The following is a 21,761-nucleotide window of genomic DNA, read 5'->3' as shown; positions in this document are numbered from 1 at the left end:
GTGTATCAACGGTCTACAAAGTAGAGCAGGAAAAAACAAAATGGTTATGTTACATCCACCCACTAAGTCGAATACTTTCAAAATATTTTTTTTCGAAGCTTTCTTATTTGGCATAAGATTTACCCTTGGAACGTTTGTTGACTTGAATGTGAGGATTTTTCCGGATTCGAGTGAAGCAGGTATTAGACTATGACAAACACATCAAACTAGCCGTTTTTCATGTTTAATAGTTTCCCAAACTCGGAAAGTTGTTTGGAAAGTTATTACAAAAAAATAAAATAAAAATAAAATATTCTAATTAAAATTTTCAAAAATCCGATTTTGTAAAGGGATTTTCTGACCGATTTGGTGTCTTGGGTCTTGAGTGGAAGGTTTTGCTTAGAACTATTAAGAAAAAAAATACACTCTTGAAAAAATACCCTTTTAAATTGTACATCTTTGAAAATTCTCATTGTTGGATATGTTTAAGATGAAAAAAATCATCTATTGAGCTATGATACAAGTTGGTCAAAATTAATTTGCCAGTGTTGCCAATTTTTCGAAAAATGTTGGATTTTTTTTTTACTTTATTTTTAGTTGTAACTTTATTTTTAAATGTAGAAGTCATGACCAAGCTTGATCATCAATGAAAAAAAAAATATATATTGAAATGATTAGAAAATTTCCCATAAATTTGCTTCAAATATACTGAAGATTATATCAATGGTTGCTGAGATTCTCCCTCTGAAAGAAAAGCAAACATGAACAAAGGTTTTTCTATATCATCAAAATTGCGTCAAATGTTTAAAGTGGCGATAACTCAGTGAAATTTTCTGATTATTCAAATGAAAATATTGGCAAATTTTTTTTAAATCAATCCTAACATTTGATTTGATCGATAACAACTGTTTCTTTTTCGTTTATTTCGACTATTTCCAACGTTCTTAAAAATCATTATTTTTCCCAAATATGGCAGCACTGCCAAATATATTTTGACCATCTTGTGCCACATATCTAAAAATGAATAAAAATGAATGAATGGACGTTTGCCAAAATTGTCTGGAGACTTGTATGGATGAAAATGGGCATAGCATAGACACGCAAGATTTAATCCAAATAAAAAATACAAAACAAAATTTCAATTGGTTTATTGGGGAAATTGAAAAACAATAAAAAAAAAAAACAATTTTTTCTCACCGTGATTTTTCTGCATGTCTAATTTTTGATTTATTATCTATTGTTCAATTTCCCATGCCCAAAAATTTGATTTTTTTTTTCAAACCTTCTAAGACATATGAGCAATTCTCTACGAAATCGGTCTAATTTTTAGAATTTTAATTTTTGTATTTTTTAATCCTACTGAAACTTTTTTGATGACTTCGGTATGCCCAAAGAAGCCATTTTGCATCATTAGTTTGTCCATATAATTTTCCATACAAATTTGGCAGCTGTCCATACAAAAACGATATATGAAAATTCAAAATTATTCACCTTTGGAAGGAATTTTATGATCGATGTCTTCGGTAAAGTTGTAGGTATGGATACGGACTACCCCGAAAAAAATGATACACGGTAAAAATTTTTTAGGTAATTTTTTTTTTACTTTTTGTCACTAAAACTTGATTTGCAAAAAACACTATTTTTATTTTTATTCATTTTTTGATATGTTTTAGAGGACATCAAACATCAACTTTTCAGAAATTTCCAGGCTGTGCAAAAAATCTTTGAACGAGTTATGATTTTGTTTAAATCAAAACTGATTTTTTTAAAAATCGAAATATCGCAAAAAAATTTCATTTTTCGATGTAAAATCTAATTTGCAATCAAAAAGTACTTTAGTGAAATTTTGATAAAGTGCACCGTTTTCAAGTTAAGGCCATTTTAGGTAACTTTTTTCAAAATAGTCGCAGTTTTTCATTTTATAAATTAAGTGCACATGTTTGCCCACTTTTGAAAAACATATTTTTGAAAAGCTGATAAAATTCTCTATATTTTGCTTTTTCGAACTTTGTTGATACGACCCTCAGTTGCTGAGATATTGCCATGCAAAGGCTTAAAAACATGAAAATTGATGTTTTGTAAGTCTCTCACCCAAACAACCCACCGTTTTCTAATGTTGATATCTCAGCAACTAATGGTCCGATTTACAATGTTAAAATATGAAACATTCGTGAAATTTTCCGATCTCTTCTAAAACAATATTTTCAAAAATTTTAAATCAAGACTAACATTTCAAAAGGGTCAAATATTCAATATTACGCCCTTTTTGAAATGTTAGTCTTGGTTAAAATTTTTTGAAGATATTTTTTTCGAAAAGATCGAACAAATTTACGAATGTTTCATATTTTAACATTGTAAATCGGACCATTAGTTGCTGAGATATCAACATTAGAAAACGGTGGGTTGTTTGGGTGAGACTTAGAAAACATCAATTTTCATGTTTTAAGCCTTTGCATGGCAATATCTCAGCAACTGAGGGTCGTATCAACAAAGTTCAAAAAAGCAAAATATAGAGAATTTTCTCAGCTTTTCAAAAAATATGTTTTTCAAAAGTGGGCAAACATGTGCTCTAATTTAAAAAAAATGAAAAACTGCGATTATTTTCAAAAAAGTTACTTAAAAATGGCCTTAACTTGAAAACGGTGCACTTTATCAAAATTTCACTAAAGTACTTTTTGATTGCAAATTAGATTTTACATCGAAAAATGAAGTTGAAATTTTTTTGCGACCAATATTTCGATTTTTTGAAAAAATCAGTATTGATTAAAAAATTCATAACTCGGTCAAAGATGTTTTGCACAACCTGAAAATTTCTGAAAAGTTGGCGTTTGATGTGCTCTATAACATATTCAAAAATAAAAAAATAAAAAATAGTGTTTTTTTGCAAATCAAGTTTTAGTGACAAAAAGTTAAATAAAAAATCAAATCATCAAAATTATTTTTACCGTGTATCATTTTTTTTCAGTGCAGTCCATATCCATACCTACAACTTTGCCGAAGACACCAAATCGATCAAAAAATCCTTCAAAAAATACAGATTTTTTCATGAATTTTCATGCATAATTTTTGTATGAACAGCTGCCAAATTTGTATGGAAAATTATATGGACAAACTAATGATGCAAAATGGCTTCTTTGAGCATACCAAAGGCACCAAAAAAGTTTCAGTCGGATTAAAAAATACAAAAAATCGAATGACCGAAATCTGAGAGAACTGCTATACATCCAGACATTCTGATTTTCAAATTCACATAAAATGTTTTTATAGAAAGCTTCCACAATTGCAAAATGGAAAACAGCCGATTTTGGCAAGCATAGCTTTGCAGCCTTGATGTTTCATTTTAATTAATTTAAATTAAGTGTTGTTGTTTTCAAAAAAAAAAAGTCAAAACACATATACATTAAAATTCAGACTCTTTCCTGAGCAGAAAACTATTTAATCAAATTTAATTTGTTTAATTGCACAATATACCTACATCGAAAAAAAAAAAACTTTGATAAGCTAATGAGCAAATTTATAAAAATAAGTTACTAAAAAAATTTAAAATGAAAAATCTCCACTTTTCAGAATGCAAAATATAAATGTGTTTTGCAAAGTAAAATGAAGTGAACATAAGTTAGTGAAGTTGAGACTGAAATTCTACTAAAAAAATAAGAAACAATAACCCCCAACAAAATGGAGCAACTAGCGCACTTCGTAACCAAATCCTTCGAGTACAACAACAGTCGCGTGTTGGAAATTCTAAACATGACCGCCGTCGGAAGTACCGCCGGAAGTCGACTGGGGGACGACTTTCGCCGACGGAACTCCACCAACACCGATCCGGACCCGGAGCTCATGTCGAACAACAGCAGCAGTGGCGGAGGTGGAGATTTGGAGGAGGAAATTCACAGCCACACGTTGGCACACAATCCGGTCCCGGTGGTGGTGACGTCGCATGGAAGCGGCGGTAGAGGGTCGGAGGTGGACGAGGACGAGGAATCGATCGATATCGAAATCACCGACCTGTCGTACAGTAGTGGGGGTCAAAATGGTGTTGTTCAGAGTGAGAAAGTTAAAGCCACTTCCGGGTTGGAGGGGGTGGAACAGCGTAGTGTTAGTGACGTTAGTAGTAATAACAATAACAGTAACGACAATACGGTAATTGGTAATGGCCGATATGAGACGAGTGTAATCCGGAAGTACGACAATAAGCGAATCTCGCTGGATAGTGATGCTGGGGATGGTGTTGAGGAGGTGACGAGATTAGTGCCCAGTGCGCCGGTCAACAAAAAGCATGTCCCCAAAAATTGGTTGATTGCAGATTTGGTGGAGGAAAAGCGAGGTGGGTGTTATTTGTGTTATAATTCGCGTCGGAACTTTACCTATTTGTTTTTTTCTCTTCCTGAATTTGTGTAGTGCAGGGAAAATTCTCTGTTTGCCTTTCAAAAAATAAATTTGTAGAACTTTTCTTGGAAACTTACTTGCTCACTTCTTGAGCTAGTTACCGGAAAACAGTATTTGTTTCAGAAGTCAAGGCTCTCTATTTTATTATTTTAACATTATTTATAAACAATCTTTTGTCTCGGATGGTCACCTCGGGAAAAACCGGGAAATAGTTGATAATTCGACTGACAAACCGGGAAAATGTTATAAGTTAATTCAAAATTCAACAAACTTCTCTTAAATGAATTATATGTTTTTTTCTCTACAAGAATATTGTTCTTAATGAATAATTCGGGAAAACTATCTTTGACTTTGTGTAATGGACTCAAGATACTTGTTTTTGGATTTTTTGTTGTTGGGTATCACATGATAATTTAGATCTTGCGAAATAGTTTAAAAAAATTAACATAGATTTCTAATGAGTTAGTTTTTCCATATAATTTGCCTATCAAAAGTAAGAGTCAAATATCTTTAATAAAAAAAACTGCTTTTTGTTTTTTTTTTTTTTGGACAAATTGCTATACAAATTTTGTAATTTTTTAATAATAGTTAATCCTTGAGAAAAAACTTGCAAATTTTAAAATACAATCAAATTTGAGTATTTTTTAAAACTCTTAAAAAGTATTGCATTTTAGGAAACTTTCAACAGTAAAATACTGTTTTAGTTAAATTTTCTTATCTATCCAATTGAAAGTATTTTCGAACTGTTAGTTTTCAATTTATGGGGAAATTTTTACTACAGTCCAGACTCGATTATCCGAAGGTCTCGGAAAAATTTCACTTCGGATAATCGAATCATCGGATAATCGAATCACGAAAACAATTTGTTTTTCGCAGTCATATTTTTTTTAGTATTTTCTATTATGACCCATAAACTACTCTAAAATGAGTTAGAATATTCAAATCCAATATGGTGGCCAAAATGGCGGTAATAACATATTGAAAAAATGTATTTTTAAATTTAAAAAACAATCGAAAATTCAATTCTGACTAACTCAAATTAGTCAAATTTTGATTTTTATAGTAAGAAAATAAAATAATACGAAAAAAACATTTTTTGTCATGATTCGATTATCCGAATTTAATCGAAACTTAATCGAAACTTCGGATAATATAGTCTGGACTGTATTTTGAAATTGATTATTTTAAATTAAAAAGTATGTTCAAAATGTCCTGATTTTACATAATTCTCTGAAAACAATTTTTTATTGATTTAGAGTTTGAAAAAATTGAAGTGCGTGAAGATGAAGAATCTCAATCTCAAACGGATTTGTTTAAAAATAAGTGCTTGCAGCCTTTTGGCAAAATATCTGTTCCAAATGTATACATTTACAAATCAAAATAACTGTAATATCTTAAGAATTTAACGGATTTGAACAATTTAATTTAATTTCATATAAAACATATTTACAGAATTTTGTTTTTCAATACATTATTCAATTTAGGTTACTGCAACTTAAATGGTAAAACTGGAACATTATTTAGCAAAAATAAATCTGATTAATAGGTCTCTTAAAGTAATAAAATTAAAACTTTTATTTAAGTATTTGAATATGCACACACAATTTTTGCCTAATAAATAAATTATTTAAAATAGAACAGCCGAAATTTGATTTTTTTTCAATCTCGTTTACTTTTTTAAAAGGTCCTATATTTAAGAAAACCCATGGCGCATTGGTTGTTTTGAAAAGGAATCCAGAATTAAATAAAACGATCACATTAAAAAATAATGCAGATAAATAATTCTGAATAAAAAAGGCTGTTGCAAATATCTTTCGAAAAATTTTGTCTCCCCCCAAAAACGGTTCGAAAATCAGGTGGCAAATTTTTTTTTCTAAATTTTCAAAATGTCAATATAATTTTAAGAGAAATCAGTAGAAAACAATTTAAAATGCATTCCCTCCCGTTGAAAAGTTTTTACATGTTTGAGTTGATTTATATATATTTTTAGTTGAAATGAATTTTCAATGAAAAGAAAATTATATTACTACACATGTTGACGGGCACGTAATTTATCACTTATGAGTTCTTTTCAATATATTTCTACTGTGATCGTGATCTTGAAATGATTTATAATTTTCACTTATATTTCAGCATTTTCAGGCATTTTTTTTTAACTTAAATGAACCGCGTTAATTCACCCTGAAGGTTGTTTTATTTTGGGACTGTCCCGGTCTGGTTTCAAAATCTGTCGGTTAAAATTAATTTATTCTCGTTTTGAAGTATTTATAACAAATATATCAGATGAAATCTCAAAAAGTGTTTTAAATTTCACTGAACCTAACCGCATTTTTCCTTCAAAGTCCTACATCATGGAAAGTTGAATAACTTAATCATCAGGCTCGATAGTTGCCTTTTTATCAAAATATTTTTTAAATCTATCGGGAAAATAAATTTTAAAATTTGGAAAACGTTGAATTTGAAAAATAAATAACTATTCCATTTATTTTTAATTATAATATTAGACTAACAACAAGTACACAATTATTCAAATTATTCAATTTTGTACTTCCAGACGAACCCCCGAAGCCGAAACAAGACGTTGCCTTAAACCTGGTCCGGTCTGAAACCGACCCAATCAGCTACCAGCAGCATCAGCATCTTCATCCCCAGCCCCTTCCCACCAACGGACGACCACCTCCGCCGGTCCTCGATCCTGCAACGGGTTTGCGACCAAAACCCGCCTCCGAACTGCTCAAGCAAAGTGTGGATCTAATCAACAACAGCCTCGGTTACCACCATCACCAGCACCACCAGCTGCCTCCAACGGTGCCACCCAACTCGGAACTTCACCATGGAGGGGCCATCACCACCCACAACCAGAGCAACAACAGCCGGAGTAGGAGCACCAGCAGCAGCATGGCCGACAATGACTCCGACACAGGTGAGGAGATGCACGGAAAGAATAATTCAGCGGTTTTTGAAAACAAGTATAAATTTTTAAATTTGACTTTTTTATTTTATGAACTCACAAGTCTGCAAAAAATTTACATTTCAAAATGATTTGAATCCACTTATTCAATCAGCAATTTGAGCAAGATAAATTTAATTAATTAGAATCATCACCCCTATCTCTTAACTAGGGATCGAGGAAAACAATGTGAGAGAAGTAAAGTCTTAATTCGTAAAAGGTGTTTCCACGAATCCATACCACCTAAGATTTGTTAACTCATTAATTAGCACCGGTTTGCTCAATCGACAAAAACAAGTTAAAACGCGCGACTTAATCCGGTGATAAATTCAATTTCATCAGAATGATTTTACCTTAATTGAAACTTGGCCCTGCCAGCCAGTTAATTAAGCGTACAAACATGCACAATTACCTGATTAGTGTTGTAAAAATGTTCCACCGGATTATCGCTACCGAAACCCCTAAATCCATCGCCACCGTAAAACGAAGCAGACGGAGTAAAATTTTATGTAAATGCAATGAAAATTTACTCTCCACCCCCGGCAGCTCTTTCCGGTAAAGTCGATGAAAGTGAGCGGAAAAGCGGGAAAAAACATAACACTTACACCCTCAATCCCACCCTTTTACGTCGCGCAATTTACGCGCGAGCATCAGCTTAATCAAATTGATTACAGTTGGGTTCATAAACGAACCCTTTTCCCCCTTTATTTATCCCGCCCAAGTAGAAGCAATTTCACCTCTCCCAAGATATAGAATTGCTTCTTCGCCTTCCTGTTCAGAAGAGGCTGGCAAATCTCACGTTTATATTCTGTACCTAATATAAAAGGAAAATCCTGAGCCAGCCAGGAAAATGGGCTCAACCGGCGTACATAGGGAAAGTCTTGGCAAAGTCTCGGGAAAAGATGCTCGTTTCTGCTAATTAATTAATTGGTTATGCTGTGTGAGATGACTTAATTAAATGAAAAGTTGCTCCCAAGGATACCTATTCAGAGTGAAGTGGAGTGGGGCCAGTAGACGATGAAATTGTTCTTGGAGAAAGTCTTTGGATTTATTCATGATTTTGAATAAGTTTAACATCCTTTGAAAAACAAAAAATAGATGCAATCAAAAAAAAACACCCAAGCTAATTAAAAACAAACTCATTAAATTTTTTACAAATCTGTTTGATAAACTGGTACATATATTTTAAAAGTATAGAATACTGATTATTTACCAAACCAAAATATTGTAGTTTTCCGTGTTTTTCTTCCTTAATTATTATTATTATTATTTTTTTTTTGAAAGGGTCCAATAAACCAAATGTCCAGTTTTCGCTTTTTGGGTGTTTTTGAAAACACCTTGAGTCAGGGATATTAAAAAAAAAAACAACCAAAAAACAAAAACTGAAAATTTGGTTTATTGGACCTTTTCAAAAAAAAACTTCAGCTTTGTACATTGTCGGTAAAAAAAAAAACAAAGCAAAAGTACAAAAAGATTTAATCATAAACATATGTTAAACGATGGAAAAATATGAACATTAAGCTGTCAAACAAACAAGAATTTGTTCAACTTTATCAAAATTTAATATAATTTTTTTTTTGCATCGAATCATTCAAAAACAAATTATACAAAAAAAAACAATATTTTGTCTGGTGCCTTTTTTTCAAATAAAAACAGTCTTATATCAATTAATATAACATACGATCAAAGTTTTTTTTAATACATCAATAAGGCCATTGCAAAACCGAGTTGTTTGCCCTTTACAAAAACCTTCCAAATTATTTGTAAACTATTTGAAACATATTGTATAATATTTATTTGTGCATTTTTAATCAAATTGGGCACTGTTAGATTTTTTTAAGTTTCAAATTTTGACACCACAGGTCGGAAAATAACATAAATTAGGAGAAAAATTATTTTTGTGAATTCTTTGATACTTTATAAATTTTTTCGATAGTAGCATAACTGTAAAAATGTACAAAGCTGAACAATTCTCTGAAATTTCGGTCATTCGATTTTTTTTTGTCTTTGACTAAAAAAATCTTTGACTGAGTTATGAATTTTTGAATCAATACTGTTTATTTTTTTCAAAAAATCAAAATATTGTTCGCAAAAATTTTTCAATTTAATTTTTTTCAAAAATTACTTCGGTACTTGCACCGTATTCAAATTAAAGTCATTTTTAGGTAACTTTTTTAAAATAGTCACAGTTAGTCATTTTTTTTTTAATTGGTGCTCATGTTTGCCCATTTTGAAAAAAAAATTTATTTGAAAAGCGGATGGCAAAATATTGAATGTTTGGCCCTTTTGAAATGTGAGTCTTGTTTTTTTTAAATTGATCGGATCGGAAAATTTCACGAATCTTTAATATTTTACCATTGAAAATCAGACCATTAGTTGCTGAGATATCGACATTAGAAAATGGTGGATTGTTTTCCTGTTTTTAAATCTTTGTGGACATCAGTTTTCCTGTTTTTAAATCTTTGCATGGCAATATCTCAGCAACTAAAGGTCGTACCAACAAAGTTCAAAAAAGCATAATATAAAAAAAATCTCAGCTTTTCAAAAATATTTGTTTTTAAAAGTGGGCAAACATGGGCACTTATTTTAAAAATGAATAAATGCGACTATTTTCAAAAAACTTGAAAACGGTGCACTTTATGGAAATTTCACTAAAATATTTTTTGATTGAGCAATTTCAACTCAAATCGGGAATTTTTCTGGTACTTTTGTACCCGACCCTCTCCGATTTCAATGAAACTTTTTAGACATGTTATCCTAGGCCTATATAAGCCATTTTTGTGTATATGGAGCCAATTGTACTCAAAAATGACATTTGAGAAGGGCGTAAGTTATTTAAATATTTTTGTATTTTGTAATTTAAATATTACTGTATCTCGAAGCCGTTGCATCGTATCAAAAAGTGGTCAAAGACAAACTTGTAGGAAATTTGATGGGCTTTCTGAAAAAATACACCGAAAGAAAAATACACGCCAATTTTATGAGAATTTACTATTTTTAAGTTTAAAAGTTAAATTTTAAAGTGATGTCACGATTTTTTTTTCGCTCAAAATTTTCAAAACCTAACACGAGAGTCGATTCTCCAGACAATTTTGCATAAAAGTCTCCATATTGGCCATTGTCCTTTTTGATACTATGCAACGGCTTCGAGATACAGTAATTTTTAAATCACAAAATACAAAAATATTTAAATAACCTTCGCCCTTCTCAAATGTCATTTATGAGTACAATTGGCTCCATATACACAAGAATGGCTTATATAGGCCTAGGATAACATGTCTAAAAAGTTTCATTGAAATCGGAGAGGGTCGGGTACAAAAGTACCAGAAAAATTCCTGATTTGAGCTGGAATTGCTCGATTGCAAATTAGATTTTACATCGAAAAATGAAGTAGAATTTTTTTTACGACAGATATTTCGAATTTTTTAAAAAATCAGTATTGATTCCAAAATTCATAACTCAGTCAAAGATTTTTTGCACATTCTGGAAACTTCTGAGAAGTTGGCATTTGATGTCCCGTAAAACATATCAGAAAAAAAAAATAAAAACAGTGTTTTTTTTTGCAAATCAGGTTTTAGTGACAAAAGGTAAAATAAATAAATACACCAAAAATACACCAAATGCTGGACATGGCATTTTGAATTTCATTTAATTTTTTTTCCTGGATTTTAATTTACTGGAATTTTTAATAATTACTTGAAATTCATTTTTTTCTAATTTTTATTGTGTGCTGGTCTTAAGTCGGGAGTATAAATAATTTAAAAAAGGCAGAAAATATTTTTTTTTTTCATTTTTTCCAAATTTGCTGTCATTGGTTCATCCCTACAAGGCTCGTTACAATTTTAACTGCTGTCTATATCAAAATGGTTCGTTTGCACGGAGAAAAAAGAGTTCCTAAAATCGTGAACAAGCGTTCATGAAAATGGGAACCCCGAACAAAGTGTTCAAATTTCATGGCACGTTTTCCAAAATCGTACCATGGGATTTGAACACTTTGTTCGAGGTTCCCATTTTCACGAACGCTTGTTCACGATTTTGGGAACTCTTTTTTCTCCGTGCAGAGAAAACACTGAAATTTGTCGATTTTTACTATCGCACTATCGCGATTTTTACTATCGATTTTTAGTATCGCAAATAATTTAAAATTGACGTAGAATAATGCATTTCAAGCCATTTGCAGGTATATTCCAACTGAAATCTGTTCTGCACCCTGTTATGGTTATTTTTGGTGACATAAACTTTGAAACTTAGTTGCCATTCAGAATTTAATCAAATACTACTGACATAAAGACAATAATATTTAAAATCTATAAACAACCATTAACTTACAATTTGTAAACACCACCCCACTTTAGAAGATTTGCGCAACATGAGCTCATTTAAAATGAACTTGAATTGCTACAAAATTAAGTTTTATGACCTTCGGTGATGAGAATTTAATTCCATTATCTCCCACAGCAATATAATGTTTCTCTTGCACCACTGCGATATTCAAATTCAAAACTCATAAACACAAAATGTAATGTTTCAGCTTCATTCGCCCCCCTAGATGTAGCAACCACTTGCAGTGAGAAATTATAATAAAAAAATAAATCCAACTGTGCAAATGACTGGCGAGCACACAAGAAGAACATAAAACATTCATCCCACATAAGATTAAAAACCGTTGACTCCATGTAATTGATTCACCGCCAAAACCGAGCATATTGTTTTCAGCGCCACCGTTTTATAAAGTGCAAAACTTGCGAAAACCAGCGGGATAACCTCACTTGGAAATTCCTATTCTTGAAGGAGAAGATTCACAAAACGAACGAAGAAATCACATCTAAAATGCACCCCCGCTCTTCTAATCCAGCGCAGTAACAGCAAAAGTTTAGACTATTATTGTGTTAAATTGATATAAATTGCATTACAAATAATCATGAATAAAAGATTTGCTGCGAGGGTGGTGGCGAACCTGTTTTGCTGGTTGTTTTTGGTTCGGGATTTAATTTTCGCCCTTCTGCCTCTGCCTCGATTCTTCGGCATTCCGAGTAAGTCCAAGTTGAAAGGTCTGATTAGAGTTGATACCGACTAGGGCTACGAATCAACCGATGAGCAGATGAGTGGAGTGGGTTAGGGGAAAGATTGCTCATAATTTTGATAACTTTTCCGATTATCTTGTTACCGTTGTTAGTGTAGTGATGTTGACTTACTTCAGGATTTTTTAATGTCGTATTAAAACAATGAAATAAAACTAATAAATTATTCCAATTATTTTTGATTGGACTAATTACAACTAACGTTCTGATTTGCTAAATAATAAAATTTACAACATAACATTTTAAATTGAAGATTTCTGGCACAATTAAAAAAATAATCTAGTTAAATTAAATAAAATGGACTTGATTAACTAATTTCTTTGAACCATATAAGTCTCTGTAGATCTAGGTATATATGGAAATTACAGTAATTTTTTTGCTTCGGGTTATACTGCTCAGCAATAATAAAGCTGTCAGAATTCATAAAAAAATGTTTCCTAATTTTTTTAAGTGTCTCATTTGATTAATAAAAAATAAACGCTTTACAATGTATGTAGAAAAGGGAAGAGTTTAGAATTAATGGAAAATACAAAAACGTAGCTTTATTTGTCCGATTTAATTGCGGTTTATTCCACGTCTACGTCGGTACGCGGTCGAGTGCTAACTGCCGAGAGCAGCACAAAATTTTCTCTCTAGACCTCGGGTTCGGAACCGAGGGGTGCCTCGATCGTCCTACACGGCCTTTCCTGACATCACTTCCGGCCCGGAAGTGTCCACGGTTTGATCTGGTCTCCTGCAGTCGACGTCTTCTTCGGCCCTTCAGTTTCGTCGTCCAGCTTCCTGACCTCGTACCGGTTGTTCGGCAGAACACCGGTGATCTCGTACGGTCCGAAGAATCGCGGCTTGACCTTCTGGCCAACTCCAAACTGTGTCTTGGGGATAGCCACCATATCGCCGATCTTGTACTCCACGTACGGCTTCCGGCGTAGGTTGTAGTACTTCCGGTTCTCCTCCTGCATCTTCTGGATGCTCTGCTGCGCCGCCATTCGCAGTTCGTTCCGGTCGTCGGTGAAACTGTCTTGGACCTCCTTCAGCAGCAACTCGTGGAGCACGGCGTCTTCTTTGGTTCGCATCTTAACACCAGTCAACAGTTCGAACGGGGTCATGTTGATCGCTCGCTGCCAGCTGTTGTTCAAACACTTTGGACCACGGTGACGTGCTTGAACCATTCCTCCGGGTTGTCCACGGACAACTTGGTGATCATCGGGATAATGACGCGATGCACTCGTTCGACTTGCCCGTTGCCACGAGGAACCCCCGTGACTATCGTGTGTAGCTCGATGCCTTCTTCGTCGCAGAACTTGGTGAAGAATCCCGACGTGAAAGCTGCTCCCCGATCACAGATGATCCGGCGTGGGTTTCCGAACGTGTCTGTGATCACCCGTAACTTCTTCACGGCCTCCTCTGCGGTCGTTGACTTCGTCGCGAACAGCCAGACAAACTTTGTGAAAGCGTCAATGACTGTTAGAATGTGCCCGTACGACTTCCTCGTTGAGGGCATCGGTCCTAGATGGTCCACGTGCAGCGTATCCAGCGGAACGTCTCCTTTCGGGATCGGACACAATTCACCTTCCGGCTTTCCTCGTTTCTTCTCGCCGACAATGCAGGGAACACACGTGGCGATGCAGCGTTTAATCTTGTCCTCCAAGCCAGAGATGTAGTAGTCCGCCTTGATCCGCTCCTTCGTCTTCCGGACTCCGAAATGGCCTTGCTCGTGAGCAGACCGGATGATCTCCGTTTCCATCGATTCGGGCACGTACAGTCGTCGCGATTCAGCTTCGCCTTCGTAGAGAATACCGTTGCTCGTAGTGAACCCGTCGACGGAATCGTTCTGCTGCAGCGCTGTCAGGAGAGCTTTGCCTCGGTCATCCTCTTGTTGTGCTGCACGGATTTTGGCGACGATGGGTGCAGACACAACCAAAACATCCGCTCTCGACAACGCGTCAACGTGTGGCAGCTTTTCCCAGGGCGGTGATCGATCTCGTAGCGGAACTCAGACAGGGCAACGACGTACTTGGCGATCCGTGTGTTGAGCTTCTTCTTTTCACCGCATCCTTGAACGCCATACAGTCGGTGATGATCTTGAATGGCCGGCCGAGCAAGTAACAACGGAACTTCTTAACCGACTCGACAACAGCCAACGCCTCCAACTCGAACGAATGGTAATTCTTCTCCGCACCACTCGTCAGTCGGCTGAAGTAATAGCACGGATGGAACTTGCCATCGTCTTCTGCGCGTTGCATCAGGATTCCAGCGAGGGCCGTCTTGCTGGCGTCTGTGTGCACCTCCACGTCACCGTCTTGTCGGAAGATCCTCAACACTGGGTAGCTTGCCAGGATTTCTTTGATGCGGTTGAACGAGTAAACCGCGGCGTCGTCGAACTGGGCAAACTTATCCTTCTTCAGGAGATCAGACAGGGGGCGGGCAATGCCAGCGAACGACGGAACGAACTTTCGGAAGTAGCTGGCCAGCCCGTAGAATCGCTGCAACTGCTTCGCCGTCGTCGGCTGCGGGAACTGCTTTAGCTTCTCGATCTTCGCTGGTGCTGGTTCCACTCGGCCGTCGTAGATCGTGTAGCCGAGGTACTCCACACGACGTTGCAGGAACACACACTTCTTCCAGTTGAACAGCAGCCCTGCCTTCGCAGCCACTTCGAGCACTCGTTTTAGCACTTTTAGTCCATCTTCCTCGGATCCCGTTGGAATTATGATGTCGTCCACAAACGCCATCACACTTCCGTCGTGGATGAACTCTTTCAACACTGCACTTATGAATCGTCCAAATCCACTTCCACTGGTGCACAACCCGAACGGCGCACGCAAAAACTCGTACTGCCCGCAACTTGTCACAAACGCTGTGTACTTCCGGCTTTTCTCTTCGACAGGCACGTGAAAGTACGAGTTCTTCAGGTCCAGCGTTGTGTACACGCGGGCTTCGGACAGCTGGTCGATCTGCTCTTCCACGTTCGGCATCGGGAACTTATCGCGCACTACTTTCTTGTTGATCTCCCGGTAATCAACACACACACGGTACGATCCGTCCTTCTTCGGAACCACTACGACTGGACTCGCGTATTCACTTTCCGACTGCTGGATGATCCCCATCGAGCCACTCACTGATCTGCTTCTTCACAACTTCCTTCTCCAGCTGGGCCAGACGTCGCGGGTTTTCACAAACAACGTCGTTGTCCAACAACGTTATCGTCAGCTGATTCGCGGCAACCACTGGCTTCTCCGGCGTGTAGTTCTCAATGAGTTCTAGCACTTCGTCGCGGTATTGGTACGGTACCGTCACCTCGTCTTCCGCGACGTACTCCGCAACGCGACGAATCCACTTCGCGTCGACGTCGGCCGGTTCAGCGTCGCTGGGCCGATACTTCTTCACACGCACTTCTCCCGGGCTGATCGAATAATCAACGCCGCTGAGAAAGTCCATGCCGATCAACACCTGCATATCGATCGCTTCGTTTGGCACGACGTAAAAGCGAATCGGGAACTCTTCTTCACCGATTGTTGCTGTGAGAGCAACCTCACCACACACAACACGAACGTCACCGCCGAATCCGCGCACTTTCATCGTCGACTTTCTCATCTGGACGCCGTTCTCCGCGAGATCCGTCCACAGATCTTTCCGAATCAACGAAATTTCTGCTCCCGTGTCGACGATTGCCGAAAACTCGCGCCCGAACAGGTTCAGCAAAACGCCCGGTTTGTCGCCGTTCACTTTCTCCACCACGTTCACTTTTTTCTCCTTCTGCTTCGTCTTATTCTTCGGGCAATCCTTCGACAGATGACCAAAAGCGTTGCAGTTGAAGCATTTCGGTCCGTCGCTCTTCTGTGGGCACTCTGAAGCGACGTGCGAGGCGTCGCCGCAGTTGAAGCAGTGCTTCTTCGGGTCACTTTTGACGCTTGCTTTGTTCTCCGTGCGCGGCTTCTCTCTTCGTCCGGCTTCGTCTTCTTGCGGGAGTTCTTCGTCACCTTCTCGTAGTTCAGCAGCTTCTCCTTCAGGTGGCGAATGGTTTGTGCCTCGTACAGCAGAGAGCGGTGAAACTCGTCGTCGGTGATTCCATCCACGATGTACTCGCACAGGCTTGGCTCATCGAGGTCAATGACCAGCGCGATTCTCTGCATCTCGTAGATGTAGTCTCGTGTCGTCTCCGTCGGCTTCTTCTTCCGATTTCCCAGTGTGCGGTGGACGTCGCTCGCCCGCACGAACGGAGCAAACTCATCGATGAGCGCCTTTTTCAACTTGGCGTAGCTGCTGACGTCCCGAAGAGAGAACACAAACCGACGCGCCGTGCCGGTTAATTTCTTGCGAAGCATAATCATCTTATGCTCGCCAGTCCAACGAGCCGACTCCGCAACTGTTTCGAGCTGCTGCAACCACACTTTCACATCTTCGCCGTCTTCGGCACCGAAACTTTCGATGCTCTCTTCCATGTCGCGAAACGAATACACCTGCGGTCGTTGGTGTGTGTTTCGTCGTGCCTCTCTTTCATCGTTCGCGTCGTTTCCTCTCACGGTAGCGTCGTCACTGTCGGCGTGTGAGTCGTCGTTCTCATCAGCGTCGCTCTCGTTTTCGTCGTTCTGCTCGTCGTGGACCGAACCATCATCGTCGTCGTGTTGGCTGCCGTCGTCATCGTTGTCCTTTCCGTTTGCAGCCGCTTGATGATCGATGATTCGTAGCGCCATCTCGTTCTTGCCGCCGTTCGTCGGCAAGCCTAGTCTTTCGCACTCGCGCACAAGGCCAATCTTGGTGAAATTTTCACACAACTCTTCGACGGTCGCCATCTTGTCGTTCGGCTGGCGTCACTTTCAGAGTCTTTTTTCGCGAATTTTGTAACGATTTCGCGCACTTCGCGTAATTTTCACATTAACTCGCTTCCCGGACGAGCCCCCATGTAGAAAAGGGAAGAGTTTAGAATTAATGGAAAATACAAAAACGTAGCTTTATTTGTCCGATTTAATTGCGGTTTATTCCACGTCTACGTCGGTACGCGGTCGAGTGCTAACTGCCGAGAGCAGCACAAAATTTTCTCTCTAGACCTCGGGTTCGGAACCGAGGGGTGCCTCGATCGTCCTACATGTATTTCAAATAGTTTACTTGTTAAAAGGTCATTAATAAATCCAAAAAATAGTTCAGTCGTCAGCACATGTTTTTCCAATCAAAATGATTTTTCTGTGAAAATTTTGAAAATTAGGACTTTAAAAAAAAGCGTTGGTCTTTTTGTGACTTTTAGTCAAAATAATTTGAAGTGAAAATTTATTACACATTTAATTCAGTTTAAAAAAAATCCGCAAAAAAAATAATAATATTTTTCAACTTGATTCTAAATGAAGTTGTTACATAACGTTAAATTTTTATCAAGAAGATGACAAATGATCTTCCTGAAGTAACCTGAATTTTGCGGTCAAGAAACAGCCAAACTGGCAAAATATCCGATTATGATGCTATCAAATTACTGCTCGACGTCTCGTGACGAACCATTAATCACAACCTCTCCAAACAACCTCTCCCCTTCCCTTGCAGACAAACGGGAATCGATTTCACCGGATGACCACCATCACCACCAGCACCAGGACGACCTGAGCGAGCCCGGAGCGGGAACGCACTGTGGCAGCGAGGACGGCAAGCTCAAATCTTCCCCGGTTCCACCGGACGGAATCCTCGGCGGCGGACACAACGGACTCGCGTCCAGCTTGGCCAACAACAAGCAGCGCCGTTCGCGGACCAACTTTACCCTGGAGCAGCTCAACGAGCTGGAGCGACTGTTCGAGGAGACGCACTACCCGGACGCCTTCATGCGGGAAGAACTGAGCCAGCGGCTGGGGTTGAGCGAGGCGAGGGTGCAAGTGAGTACCTTGAGGGGGAGATTTTATGGGGTGGTTCTAAACATTTGTACAATTAAGTGGAAATCCCACGAAAGGGTAGATTTAAAACTTCAAAGAGGGGAAAAGCCACTCTATTACAAAAAAGAGAAGGTGGCAATTGGTTTTTATTGAGTGGCAATAACACCGAATCATGCCACCCTTTAAAAGGGTGCGGAAAATGTGTTCTTTTATGGACCACTTTAACAAATTAAGCGGCAGGTTTTCCTGAACAGCTTCCAAGGTTGTCTGTTGTATTGAATGTCTCACCTGAAGTTTTCTAAAATTTAGAACACAATTATTTTGACCATTTAAAAAAATGCATTTCTCTCAAAAACTCAAAAAAAAAATATTAAAAAATAATACAGTGACTTTACAAAGCAAAAAAAAGTAATTCAACTGCGTAACTCGGCAAACTTGTTAAATAAATGTGAGACTCGTTTTTTTGTTTTGTTCATTTTAGAACTTCTTGTAAATACAACATCTAATTTGCAATCGAAAATGCTTTTAAGTTTATTTGACAAAACCTTATAAAACAAGCGGCTAATGGAATTTGAAGTTAAAAAATCAAAATACGTTATTTTTCTTAAATTTTATTTCAGGAAGCAAAAGAAAGAGCAGTAAATTTCACATTGAATAAATGTTCAAACATTGAAAAAAGAACGAATAGTTAACGAGAGTCCAAGAGTCTTTGAGAATCTAACCAAGGTACACTAAGAAAAACTCACAAAATTCAATATTACACGGAGAAAAAAGAGTTCCCAAAATCGTGAACAAACGTTCATGAAAATGAGAACCACGAACAAAGTGTTTAAATTTCATGGTACGTTTTTCAAAATCGTACCATGGGATTTGAACACTTTGTTCGAGGTTCTCATTTTCATGAACGCTTGTTCACGATTTTGGGAACTTTTTTTTCTCCGCGTAGCTGATTTTGTTAAAAACAGCGATTAAAAAAAATCGAGAAAAGGTCAAACACTTTTTATTACTTTTTTTAATTTTAAATAAAATTTGCAATCAAAATTTACTTTGATGAAGTTTTTGAAGATCAGAAAATTGCACAAATGCGTTTAAAATTTGAAAAATGAACCATTTGCTCCCGAGATACATCGTCACGGTGTATTTTTTCGAAACAATCAATTCGAGATTCGAGAACAAAATTCGGCAAGTCAGATATATGGCACCATGAAACAAGAACTCTTTCCCGACATTTTGCGTTGAAATATTTTGAAGGAGATCTAGAGCAACTTTTATAAAGTTTTTTTTTCGAATTTATAGGCTTTCTCTTCAGAAAATCGTTTGAATGGGAATTTAATCCAGAATTTTTGGAGAAAGTCTCTATTTATTTTTCTAAAATGGCCATATCTTTGCTTGCATTGAACCAAAATATATTAGTAAAAATGTTCTGGAAACTGTTCTCTACAATGTGATTGATCGAGAATGTTTTAAAATGTCAAGGTTTTATGAGGTAGATAACTTAAAAAATAACTTTTCGAATTTTTTTGGGCAATAAATAGCCTTTTAATGAAATACTCTAAGTTTGGCAGTGTTTTATGCTCAAATTTGTATCCGGGCAATTTGTTTCTGTATTTTCATGACAACTTGTACAAATAAAGAATTTTATTCGGTTTTTGCTAGAAATCTGGCAAATTTAGTTCTGAAACATTTTATTTGGGGTCACATATTAGTCATAAATGTAATTTTTAGCGACTTTTAGAAAAATCCTACAAAATCGAAACAATAATCAACTTTGTCGACGGACTCCGCAATATGTCGGGAAAGAGCCCTACTTTTATGGTAAAAAATACCATACTCATCGATTTTTTTTATCTTAAGTTTGCTCTAGGAACACACCGTGATTGTTGATAAAAAGAGGGCTAAGTGTGCAACACTGGGAATATTGCCATATCCCAGCAACCAAAACATAGGTCGTATCAAGAATGTTCAAAAAAGAAAAATAGGGAATTATCTCAGGCACAAGTTTTTTCAAGATTGAAAAATTGCATGTTTGAAAACGGCGCACTTTGTCAAACTTGTCTAATTTTTAATGGAATATGGAGTTAGGTATTTGTTGTTAAGTAAGTCTAGAGAAAACATAATCTTTTAATATCGTTCGTATTTTCTACCGGAATAATTCCTCAAATAAATTTGACGATCTGGTAACTCCTTTAGTTATACCTCCATAAGCTTCAAAAATCATATGTTGAATTCTCTCAGATTTCGGTCATTCGATTTTTTTTTTGTATTTTTTAATCCGACTGAAACTTTTTTGGTGCCTTCGGCATGCCCAAAAAAGCCATTTTGCATCATTAGTTTGTCTATATAATTTTACATACAAATTTGGCAGCTGTCCATACAAAAATGATGCATGAAAACCGAAAAAAAATTTTGGTGATTTTTTATTTAACTTTTTGTCACTAAAACTTGATTAGCAAAAAAACACTATTTTTATTTTTTTATTTTTTGATATGTTATAGGGGATATAAAATGCCAATTTTTCAGAAAATTCCAGGTTATGCAAAATTTTTTTGACTGAGTTATGAATTTTTGATCAATACTGATTTTTTTCAAAAAATCGGAATACTGGTCAAAAAAATTTTCGATGTTAAAATCCAATTTGCAATCAAAAAGAACTTTAGTGAAATTTTGATAAAGTGCACCGTATTCAAGTTAAGACCATTTTCAGATAACTTTTTTGGAAATAGTCACAGTTTTTAATTTTTTTTAATTAATGCACATGTCTACCCACTTTTGAAAAAAATATTTTTGGAAAGCTGAGAAAACTCTCTATATTTTGCTTTTTTGAACTTTGTTGATACGACCTTTAGTTGCTGAGATATTGCCATGCAAAGGTTAAAAAAACAGTAAAATTGATGTTTCCAAACCTCATCCAAACAACCCACCATTTTCTAACGTCGATATCTCAGCAACTAATTACAATGTTAAAATATGAAACAGTCGTGAAATTTTTCGATCTTATCGAAAAAAATATTTAAAAGAAATTTAAACCAAGACTAACATTTTAAAAGGGCGTAATATTGAATATTTGACCCTTTTGAAATGTTAGTCTTGATTCAAAAAAATTTTAAATATTTTTTTCGAAAAGATCGAAAAATTTCAAATGGCTTTAACTTAAAAACGATGCACTTAATCAAAATTTCACGTAAGTACTTTTTGATTGCAAATTGGATTTTACATCGAAAAATGAAGTTGAAAAATTTTTGCGACCAATATTTCGATTTAAAAAAAATCAGTTTTGATTACTCGGTCAAAGATTTTTTGCACAACCTGGAAATTGTTGGCATTTTATGTCCCCTAAAACATTTGCACCAAAAAAGTTTCAGTCGGATTAAGAAATACAAAAAATTAAATTCTCAAAAAAGACTGATTTCGTAGAGAATTGCTCATAAATATGATTTTTTTTATTTCAAGAATAATTATTGAAATATTAGAGTAATATTCCAAAGATATGATTTACAGTTGATTTCAATCGATTCA

The 21,761-nt window shown here is 36.3% G+C and overlaps 1 protein-coding gene across 4 annotated transcripts in view; it reads left to right on the top strand.

Annotated features, from left to right (window-relative positions):
* The window catches only part of LOC6045771 (homeobox protein ARX), a 37,489-nt gene that overhangs the window by 1,638 nt on the left and 14,090 nt on the right, over nucleotides 1–21,761 (top strand). For 3 of the 4 annotated variants that reach the window (XM_038257680.1, XM_038257683.1, XM_038257682.1), the window contains exons 2-4: nucleotides 3,547–4,303; nucleotides 6,920–7,288; nucleotides 17,926–18,248. In XM_038257680.1, the coding sequence (XP_038113608.1) occupies nucleotides 3,655–4,303; nucleotides 6,920–7,288; nucleotides 17,926–18,248 (1,341 nt within the window). In that variant the 5' untranslated portion in view covers nucleotides 3,547–3,654. Of the gene's footprint in view, nucleotides 1–152; nucleotides 180–3,546; nucleotides 4,304–6,919; nucleotides 7,289–17,925; nucleotides 18,249–21,761 lie in introns of those variants that run through there. The other variant, XM_038257684.1, reaches the window with a different exon arrangement.

Source organism: Culex quinquefasciatus, chromosome 2 (assembly GCF_015732765.1).
Source record: "Culex quinquefasciatus strain JHB chromosome 2, VPISU_Cqui_1.0_pri_paternal, whole genome shotgun sequence".
Taxonomy (NCBI): domain Eukaryota; kingdom Metazoa; phylum Arthropoda; class Insecta; order Diptera; family Culicidae; genus Culex; species Culex quinquefasciatus.
Note: the sequence above shows the minus strand (reverse complement) of the source record. Positions and strands in the feature narration are given on the sequence as shown.